This window comes from Mustela nigripes, chromosome 13 (genome assembly GCF_022355385.1).
Source record: "Mustela nigripes isolate SB6536 chromosome 13, MUSNIG.SB6536, whole genome shotgun sequence".
In the NCBI taxonomy this organism is placed as follows: domain Eukaryota; kingdom Metazoa; phylum Chordata; class Mammalia; order Carnivora; family Mustelidae; genus Mustela; species Mustela nigripes.
Window position 1 is genome coordinate 106,730,567 of NC_081569.1, and position 11,209 is coordinate 106,741,775.

The window sequence follows — 11,209 nt, forward strand, 5'->3', positions numbered from 1 at the left end:
ATAAAGATAACCTGAAGTTGGAAAAAAAATAAATATCTACAGACACAAAAAAAAATAAAAACAATTGAGAGTTATTTCCATCCAACTTGAGAATGTTTCCTGGAAGCATAATCTTTGCGCAGTAATTTCAAATCAGAAATTCTGATATATAGTTATTAATAAAGTAGGTCTTGAGCAATTAAGGAATCCTCTTGACAACTAGCTTGGGAGATATTTGTTTCTTTAGATATAATTCAGATCATAGTTTCTACTTTTGCCATTTTTGTCTTTTAGCCCTTCAAAGAAAAGAATGCAAAATGTAACCCATACAGCAATTGTTTTAAGTTTTCTCATTTATTTTGTATCTGCACTCTTTGGGTACCTCACTTTTTATGGTAAGTATATTATTTAATTACCAATGACAAAAGAAATCATTCTATAGTTGATGTCACACCTGAATATAGACTTTGTTTCTGCCTTTCATTAATAAGTTAATTGTTTAGGCTGCTAAAATTCAGTGCAGTACTGTAGTAGCTTTATGGGCTTTAAAAAAACTGATTTTCTTCCTTTTAATACATGTGGATCAAGTTCAAGATTAATAACTTCAGGGGCGCCTGGATGACTCATTCGTTAAGTGTCTGCTTTCAGCTCAGGTCACAATCCCAGGATCCTGGGATCAAGCCCCGCATGGGGCTGCATGCTCGGCAGGAAGCCTACTTCTCCCTCTCTCTCTGCCGCTCCCTGCTTGTGTTACCTCTCTCGCTGTGTCTCTCTCTGTCAAATAAATAAATAAAATCTTTAAAAAAATGATTAATAATGTCATATGAAAATTTTCTTAAACACCTAAGTAAGCTTAGGGATATTGTTGTCTTTCCACAAGAAAAAAATGTGCAATAATGATTTTATTTTTTAATTTGAGAATTCAATATGTTACACTGCAGTTCAGTTTGGGAGGTAGGGAGAATCAATCATCTTAATTTCAGAAGAACAAGTTAAGAAAGGAAAGGGTTTACACTTGGTTATGGTTATATGCTTAGGTTATGGTCGTATGCCTTCAGACTTGCTTCACACAATTTGACAATGTGCATTCCATGATGCACCATGATCTTTTCCCATAAATTCTGTAAAGGATTTTTTTAAATTCTTACAATAAAAGTAAATTTTTATTTATTTTTGGAAAATTGCCTGCTTGGTATGTGTTTTTTTCCCTGTCCAAGAAGAACCTTAAGAAAAAGTAAAACTTAGAAGTCTAGAACAAGGAAAATGTTGTAGGCTCTTTAATTTGCAAACATATTTAATTTGCAAACAAAGCCCTTATAACAAATTGCACACAGTTTGTCAATTTTTATTACATTTTTCAGCTTCTGAGTGCTTTTATAACAACTCTCCAAGTAAATGGCTATTATAGCTCTGGTGATATTTAGCTGTTATGACTGATTAATTTCATGGTTGATACCCTTGTGCCTGTGCTGCAGGTGTTAAACAGCCATGATTACTTCTAATGGCACTTTCCTTCTCTCCCAGAGTTTTTCCAAGTCTGACAAGTTTTTGGACAATGTTTACTTCCACAGCTACCTTTACTAAACCAGCTACCTTTCCTAATCCCATTGGAAAGAGTATGATTTTGAAATCCAACAAATGTGGTACGGAAAACTAGTCTGCTCTAAATAGCTAATGTGACCTTGAACAGGAAGGTCACCTTGTAATCTCTTCATCTCCTAATCTGTGACAGGGATAATTATGTAGAGTTGTATTGAGGAGGAAATGAGTTAAACATGCCTGATATAATATCTGGCACATAGCAGCCTTCCACAAAGAAGAGCTACTACTGGTGGTTACTACTATTATTATCATTAGTATTGTAGTTATTTTATAACTTCAGGTGTTGAGTTTTTCAGACCTTTACTTCTCACTATCTTTAATGGAATTTAAGTTAAATATGGTAAGTCTCCAGTACTGTGTTTAAATATGGTCTTGGAGTTCTCAGCATATGAGAAAATTGTAATTGCTGTGTAGTCCCTTTCTTATTATCTGTGCTATTTTAACGGTAATAAAGGCTATTCATTAATTTAAATCTGCTCTTGCTTTTTATACTCATGTAGATAAGAGGAGTATAGTAAAGCTCTGTGTACACCATCAGGAAAAGCTTTATTTTCAGCATGACTATGGTACCCTGCTGGATAAACTACAAAGAAATTTAAGGCAGATGGTTAAGCTTTTTTGATCATTGCTGATGAAACAGGATTCTTGAACTACATAAGCTCTAGTTTTGGTTGTTGGATTTTTAAACTTTTGCACAGACTTGAGCTCAGTAGTACTTTTCTATGTCAGTAGGATACTGTAGCAGGTTCCTTGTTGGGGCTCAGCAGAAACTTAATATAACAGAATAGCTGTATATTTTTCTAAGGTAAAACTGTCACCTGGCACAAATACTTTTCTATTTAGAGATCTTTGACATTGAGAAAAAAATCCAAAAAATAGACCTCCTCCTCCTCATGGATAAATAGCTTTCTGGAAGAAACCACAAATGGCCTGCCATTCTCCAGGATTCCTGAGGAATAGTTATGTGAATGACCATGAGTTGCTGTACTAAATTGTAAGAAAGCTTAGACTGAAGGGAAAGTAGAGAAAGGATAGCCACTAATACATCTATTGAGCTAAAATTTATTCCGTGAGTGCCCAGGATATTGTATACATTGCTTAATTGAACCCTTAGAGGTTCACATAGGGTGAGTGGTTCGGCTGGCCAGATACCTGCAGCTAATGAATAACGAGCTGCGATTTGAATCCAGTTCTGACCTTTCTCCAGAGTCAGTGCTTTTGTTACCATTTTGCCTCATAGGGAATTACACTGTAGAACCTAGATTTCCTTCATCCCTTCATCATTCTTTCATTTCATAACAAGTTTTGGTTAGTGAGCTTTTGGAAGAACCTGGCTCACTTAAGCTGCAGGCATATCTGTGTATCTTTATCTGCCTACCTACCTGCCTACCTACATACCTACCTGCCTGTCTGTATACCTGCCCACGTGTTGTTACGTGAACACATAGGTAGGTGATAGATAGATTAAAAAGAATGATATAAAAGTAATTCTCCTCCAGAGACACACAAAGATTCAGCTAGGGTGCCTGGGTGGCTCAGTCAGTTAAACGTCTGCTTTCAGCTCAGGTCATGATCTCAGAATCCTGGGAATGAGTTCCACATCAGGCTCCCTGGTCAGCAGGCTGCTGAGCAGGGAGCCTGCTTCTCCCTCTTCCTCTGCTGCTCCCCCTGCTTGTGCTCTCTTGCATGCTTGCTCTCTCTCTCTCTCTCTCAAATAAATAAATAAATAAAATCTTCAAAAAAAAGTTTTATAGGATTCAGATACTGATTTTGCTGTTTACATTAGCTTGTAGGGGGTTAATTATATTTGAGGAGCATCTTTTATGGTATATTTCTATCGAGATAACAGTAGCCATCAGTCTTATGGAAAAAAAATGTTGATTGAACAATTATCAAAAGGGCTAGTAGTCATAAGTTGAGGCCTTCCAACTCATTTCGTAAATGAGCAGCTGAAGCCCAAAGAAGTGAAGTGACCTGTCAGTCATACACTTAGTAGCATGTCTCCTGAATACGAATCCAGTGATCTTTCTGCTACTCTCTGGTAATCTTTATGAACTTCATATGATTTGACAATGTGTCTTACACAGGACAGCCTCCTGACTTAATGGCATACATAACTTGAAGAGATCACCGTCAGATCCTTACTGAGATTTATAGGGATTTATCTGAATTCAGGGAAGTGTGTTGTACTCTATCCCTTACATATGTTAAGGCTCAGCTAAGAACACAGAATTGACTGTCTCAGACCTGGGAAAGTAGAAAGTGGATATGTAACAGATAGTTTGAATTTATAATAAATCTAGTTCTTCAGGCTTCTGAAGCTGCTTGGGATCCTTTTATCCCGTGCTCCCAGGGCTTGGTTAATATCTCAATTTTGTCAGACTACAGGGGCCTATACGTATCTAGATTAATAATACTGGCTCTTTATGGATGTTAAGGTATTATAAGTTGAGGGAGAAGAAGTGTTCCTCTGGGGAACCATGCCAATGCCCAAATGTTACATCATAATCAGACCGTTTTAAAAGTCTACAAAATTGTTAAGCAATCTGTGTTAATAGCTCATTTTCATGACTCAGAAAGTGGAAATAAAAGTTTACCGTGTTTTTTCAAAGGCTCACAAATATCTCAGATTTGGAAACAAGAACCCAGCTTTCTCGGTTTTTCTTAATCTCTTAGTCCACTAGTCTCACATCATGAGTTCATTGATATGTTAGACAATTCATTTCTCTCCCATTTTCTTTATCACTGGTCTAGTTCAGTTTCTCCTTACCTCCCAGTGATTATGACAGTATCCTCCTAACTGTTATTTCTGTTTTGGGTATCTTTTTCTTCATGCTTAGTTCAGATCATAATACACCAGTCTTTATAAGTCATTGCATCTCTGTGGCCCACTTCATAGGTTTTACCTATGAAGAGCTCTGCTTCTGGGTCTTAAATGCCTTTTCTGGACATTATCACCCACTACTGTCTGCTCTACAGCACGTCCTGCTTCAGCCTTTGTAGTAGCATTGGGTACTCATTTTCTCAGCTACGTATTCTCTTTGCTACATTAGGGCTTCTGTCTGTGCTCTTCTTGCTCTGAAACAAAATCTCTGTCCCCACACATACATTATCTCATTTACTGCTCTCAATAATCCACAGGTCAAAATATTATTTTCCCCATTTTACAGATGTACTGAGTACCAAGATACTCAGAGAAGTTAAGGTGATAGCAAGTAGAGGAATTTGAACATTAATTTGTGTAGTCCCAGAATTCAGGGCCCTCTGCCTTCCTGCCATTCTCTAAATCATGAAGATTCTCCCCAAGCCTCCTGGGATTGCCTCCTTGCTCATCCCCAAGTCACTGTTACCTTTCCCGATTCAGAATCACCGTAGCTCTTTGTTTAGAATGCCTACTGCCGCTTATGTGTACATCTGTGTTTATCCATTTTCTATTCTATGGGTGTGTCCATCTTATTGTAATGTTATATTTTAGATCCTTGTTTTTTATTTCCTCCAGAACATCTTTTCTGATATCTATTACTCTCAAATTTTAAAAGCACCATTCCATTTTAAGTACAAACTGATCTTTCCCTGCAAGGTAGGATATGGAGTGGTCTTGAGAGTGCTCACTCTTCATGCCCCTTGTCTACCTGGGGGTGCAGAACACATTGTGAAACTGGAGGAACAGCACAGAGGAAAGCACGGTCAGCGTGTACACACTCTCTCCCTGACTACCACACTGGCTCGCCGAGTAAGCCGTTTCCCTACAACTACGTTTTCTTTTCTTTTTTTTGTTAAGATTTTATTTATGTACTTGACAGGCAGAGATCACAAGTAGGCAGAGAGAGAGGTGGAAGCAGGCTCCCTGCTGAGCAGAGAGCCAGATGCTGGGCTTGATCCCAGGACCCTGGGATCACGACCTGAGCTGAAAGCAGAGGCTTTAACCCACTGAGCCACCCAGGTGCCCCTACAACTACATTTTCTTAGGGAAGAGGAATCTACAGATGAAATGTTGGTGGAGCAGCAGCATGCACAGAAATGTAGATTCTAGAAAACATTGCGGTATTGAGGAAAACGTATTGACTTTTGTGCCAAAAAAAAAAAAAAAAAAAAAAAGTGGGGCGTCTAGCTCTGAGAGCTCTTCCCCTTTGTGTGGTGTATCTTGGACAGTCAGTGAATATTTCTTAGCCTAGCTATCTGTCTTATTGTTATCGGAAGGGAACACATCATACACTTTCAGTAATACATGTGAAAGCACCTTACAAGACAAACTTAAATGTTCAAAACCTTCAGATAATGGAAGAGTTCTAAAGAGATATTTATCTCTTTATCTCTAAAGAGATAAATATATGTTCATCGTCATAATTTTAGAGGTCCTACCTATGCTGGTTTCTAGTTTAACTGAAAGAAAAGATTGTAATTTTCAAGAAGATATTTAACTTATGTCTCTGTGTTTCAAATAGGATAGGAGAAAGGCCAGAGATGGATTTGGTACTGGGAATCCAACATTTGTTAAGATCTGTTTGTGCAAGAAAAATAATTTTGCTGAAATTGACGTCTTAGTGGTTTATAATGTGGTCTTTATTATTTTTTTATTTTACAGACAAAGTGGCGTCAGAATTACTGCAAAGTTATAGCACATACTTGCCCCATGATGTTGTTGTCATGACTGTGAAGTTATGCATACTATTTGCTGTGCTTTTGACAGTCCCTCTAATCCACTTCCCTGTAAGTATCCTTAAAGGGCTTGTTGCTTAATGTAGCAGCTCTCTAATATGGCAACACTAATTCTTTGCAGACTAGAGTGTTTGAATCACATCTAGCTCTTGTGTATCTTATTCATTTGTCAAGTAATTGATCAAAGACCTCATACTTGCATATGGCCCCATGAAAGCACAGAAGTAACAGTGAACCACTAAGCTGATTTGTGCTTTTTGAGATTTAGTTTAGATTTACGCTCTCCCACAGCATTGTTTCCAATTTAGAGACTATGGTTCTTCTAAAGTTTCAGGTTTTCCCCCCTCTTTAATTCTGTATTCTGTTTTCAAAAGAATGTGCATGAAGAGGCAAAAGTCAAGTCAGCAAAAATAAGCTCCTTCTGGTTTATTGTAGATTTGTTTTCACATATACATTTTAATTTAATCTTAGTCAAAATATTTTATTTACTCGAGAATTATAATGAAGGGGCAGAACAGATCTTCCTTCTGCATTTAGTTGCCATATGTAAGAATCTTAAGAATTTCTGAGAAAATGGAAACAGAGGCTTTAGGTATGAATGGTGCTGCATGAATGTCTCGAACCCCTAAACACTGAGCTCCCTAATAACTGGGCCCTCGAGATCTTTGGCCCACTACCTGTATGGACTGCTCTGCCAGGCGTGCCTCAGTGGGGGTTGGGGTGGCGAATGAACATTGGTGTGATGCGAGACTGTCAGCTGACCACTTTGGCAATGGGGAGTATGAACTAGTTTTTATATTTATATGCTATAAAACAGATAATATAAAATAAAATAATAAATGGTGTTTCTTTCCCATAGCATGATTTCTTTTTCTATTTTAACCTTTTGTTCTTCTCTGTGTGAATTTAATGAAAATGATTCTCTGAGATTTCATCACATAATGTTGTTGTTGGTCATTTGAAAAGTATGCAACTTAGAGAAATTGAATATGAACATTTCTTCAAGAATTAAAATATTTTTTATGAAGCACACACAGTTATATTTCTTAGTTCATGTGTCATAAATACTTTATAATAATAGTTTATGTTATATTTTTAAAATCTAAGTGGTGCAGGGAACAAGAATGTCACGATTACTGTACTATACCGGTGTTTCCCTAAGCAAGTATTTTGGCTCTGACACTTTTTCTTTGCTTAAATCTGTTTCTTTTTCTGTTATACAGGCACGGAAAGCTTTAATGATGATATTTTTCTCCAACTTTCCATTCTCATGGATTCGCCATTCTTTGATCACTCTAGCACTCAATATTATCATTGTTTTGCTTGCATTATATGTTCCTGACATTAAGAATGTATTTGGTATAGTTGGTAAGTTTTCTATTTCAAAAAATCCCATGGAACAGACTGGATAATATTGTCATCCAGCCTCACATCTGAATCTGGCAATAACTTATTTTATTTTTTCCTCCTGTTCAAAGGTTCCAGTACATCAACATGTCTGATTTTTGTATTCCCAGGACTATTTTATCTTAAACTTAGCAGAGAGGATTTTCTCTCAAGGAAAAAGCTTGGGGTAGGTTAGCTTTTATTTATTTATTTTTTTAAGAATTCTATTTTGAGAAATAATTCATCATTTTATAACTGACTACTTTATTTACATTAAGGAAGTTAATATATTTTGAACTGCAATATACTTTATTGGAGAAGGTAGAGGTTTAAAATACTCTTAATTGTTCTTTATCTTTTTATTTCCACAGGCTTTTGTTTTGCTCATCTTTGGAATTTTGGTTGGGAATTTTAGTTTAGCACTAATCATTTTTAATTGGATTAATAAATGAAAGAAATATTTTCCTCTTCTTATGAGGAATAATTTACCTCTGTATGCAAAAAAGGAATAATTCTGGAAGACCCCTTGGATAAATCCTTTTTATATGGGTAAACATTTTTATAAACATTATTATCAGAAAAGCAGAACAAAGTGGGAATATGTAGGGGAAAGTTGGTTTATAACAGTTTTAATTAAAATAAGAAATACAAAATGTTCTTCAGTATACTAAGTCAATCTTTGGGTTTTTTTTTAAATTAATAGATTTTGTTTTTTAGGGTAGATTGAATGTTTGCAGAACTATTGAACAGAATGTACAGAGTTCTTCTATATCCCCTCGCCACCAGTACACCCATAGTTTCCTCTATTATTGACATCTTGCCTTTCTCTGATACATTTGTTACACTTGAGGAGCCAATATTGATGCAGTATTATTAACTAAAGTACATAGCTTACCTTAGAGTTCACTATTGATGCAGGTATCAGCAATCACTGATCTCTTGAGTGACTTCATAGAAACTATGAGCCTTTCGCTGTGAGCCTTTTCTAGAGTGTCATATAGTTGGAATTATTATCTAACCTTTCAGGCTGGCTTCTTTCTCTTAACAAAATGCAGTTAAGTTTCCTCCATGCATTTTCATATAACTCGTTTCTTTTTATCATTGGAAAATACTCCATTTTATAGATGTGCCAGTTTGTTTTCTCATTCACCTGTTGAAGGACCTCTTGGTTGCTTTCAAAGTTCTGAATAAAGCTGCTATCAATATGTGTGTGCAGGTTTTTGCGTGAATGTAAATTTCAGCTCATTTGGGTCAGTACCAAAGAGCACAATGCTGCATCAAATGGTAAGAATATGTTTAGTCTTATAAGAAACTGCCAAACTGCCTTCCAAACTGCCTGTAATATATTACATTCCTGACAGCAATGAATGAAAGTTCCTGTTCCATATCCTCGCCCGCATTTGGTGTTGTCAGTGGTTTGGAATTTTGCCATTCTAATGGCTGTATAGTTGTATCTCATTGTTGTTTCAATTTGCATTTCCCTAATGACATATGATGTTGGGAGTCTTTTCATATGCTTATTTGCCATCTGTATATTTTCTTTGGTGAGGTTCAGTTCTTTCATCCATTTTTTAAATTGGATTGTTTTCTCATTATTGAGTTTTATGCATTCTTTGTGTATTTCAGATACCAGTCCTTTAGCAGATAATGTGTTTTGCAAAGACTATCTCCCAGTCTGCGGGTTGTCTTTTCCATTCTCTCAACAGTGTTTATGGCAGAGCAGAAGTTTTTAATGTTATTAAATATACTGGGTCAGTCTTTCATTTGTTTGTTTGTTTTTTAAGAAATCAGCATATTGAGCTTATATACAAAATTGAATGTTAGCTGTGCGTAATGTTGTCAGCATTAATCACTAATAACAAAACTGTGGGATTATATCATTTGGTATTTTGCCCTGCCTCCAAATCTTCTCTAAGAAACTTTTGTGATTTTCCTCTTGTTCATTGTGAGATAGAGCTGTGATGATTGGCTGTGGATTTGGAACTTCTCTGAGCTTTCTCATTCGTCACGAAAACATGTGACTTTCTACTTGGCAAACAGAGACAGATAGTGATGATTTATATCATATTTTCTGTGGAGGTTATAAATCATTGTTTCCCATTGATGTGGCCTTTTTTTCTGGTTGGAAACCAGAAGCTAGATCTCTCCTCCCCGTGAGTGTTCTATGTAAAGGGCACCTTGTTAGCAGCCTACCAAAGCCAGGGTGTATCAGTAAAAATGTAATTCTACCCCTGTGTACATGTAAAGTAGGGAATTGCATGCAAAGTACAATTTGCATGTATGGAAATACCCACTTTTGCAGGTGCCCCCTTGCTTCCCACTGAAGAAATGAGCTGAAAAATTGACAACTGACCTTCTCTTTTGAGTTAAGATAATTCTTTGGCAACTTGGGATCAGCGTAATATAATGGGAAAAGTCCAGGTTTGGGGGGTTACAAAGACTTAGATTCAAATCTCAATGAGTTTTGGCAAAGTACTTAACCTCTCTAAGCCTCCACTTTCACATACGTATTAAATAGAGTTAATACCAATTATACAGGGTTGTGTTGAGAAGATTAAATGACCTTGTATAAATTAGGTGCAGACCAAGACAGGCTCTTTTAAGAGAGCCTCATCTGGACCAGTAAAACAAATTTGCTTTCAATCAGCGATGTGGAATTTCTTCATCTTCCATCTTGCAGAGCTAATATGTTTAGAATCTTGCTCCAGCCTTCATCCACAGGGGAACTGGCCCCACGTGCACTCTTTGTAGTGTTTCCCCACAGTTCTGCCCCCACTGTACTCTTTTACTAATATCTTCCTGAAACTGGACACTTAGCCTGGTCCCAGGAGCTTAGCCAGGCGTGGCTTACCATGTGGCTTCAGGTCAGCCAGAGCCCATCAATCTGATAAGCTAATTCTTGTACCCTCTTTTTCTTTATGAAATTATAGATCCCAATACAAATAGGTGTTCAGCTGCTTACATAAATCTAATTCCAGTAATACCAAAATAACCCTAAATCTGCAACAGATGCAAGGATGCCCCCTGGGGCAAATGTTAAGTGTGATGACAGCTGGGCATCAGTTAATACATTTGTCACCTGCTCATGGGGTAGGATCATGAGAGGTTTGGCAAAGGGACAAGTAACCTATTGAACACCCTGCGTAAAACTTAGTTAATATCAAGAGAAATTGTTTGTGGAAGAGTTTTTTTATTATTATTATTTCACTTTAATATTCTGCCTTATCTAGTTGCCTATTTGGAGTCACAGCTCCCCAAGAGTTTGGAGGAAACTAATAAGATGGCAGGTAAGAGCAGTGCCCCCTTCACCAGGATTACCAAAAAACCTTGTTTAAGTACTCCGCTGCATTTTTCCTGGGAAATATAGGCCCTTGCATTATGGGCTTAATGTTCATAATTTATTAGGTAAGAACTATTTAAAATAAAACTAAGTAAAGCACAAAATATATACTTTTCTAACACTTGGAGACTTGTTTGCTAAATTAAAAGACGAAGTGCTGAGAATATAAATTACTTTCATATGTTGAGGGTGAATGTTTAAATTGTACCTTTTTTTAACAGAATGTTTACTCATGAGCTTAGC

General features: G+C 36.7%; 1 protein-coding gene across 2 annotated transcripts in view; it reads left to right on the plus strand.

Moving 5' to 3' along the window:
- Positions 1-8,829, plus strand: part of SLC38A6 (solute carrier family 38 member 6) — a 61,810-nt gene extending 52,981 nt beyond the window's left edge. For both annotated transcript variants that reach the window (XM_059373333.1, XM_059373334.1), the window contains exons 12-16: positions 274-374; positions 6,167-6,291; positions 7,464-7,608; positions 7,719-7,813; positions 7,998-8,829. In XM_059373333.1, coding sequence (XP_059229316.1) covers positions 274-374; positions 6,167-6,291; positions 7,464-7,608; positions 7,719-7,813; positions 7,998-8,078 — 547 coding nt within the window. In that variant the 3' untranslated portion in view covers positions 8,079-8,829. The remainder of the gene's footprint in view (positions 1-273; positions 375-6,166; positions 6,292-7,463; positions 7,609-7,718; positions 7,814-7,997) is intronic.
- Positions 8,830-11,209: the final 2,380 nt, after the last annotated feature.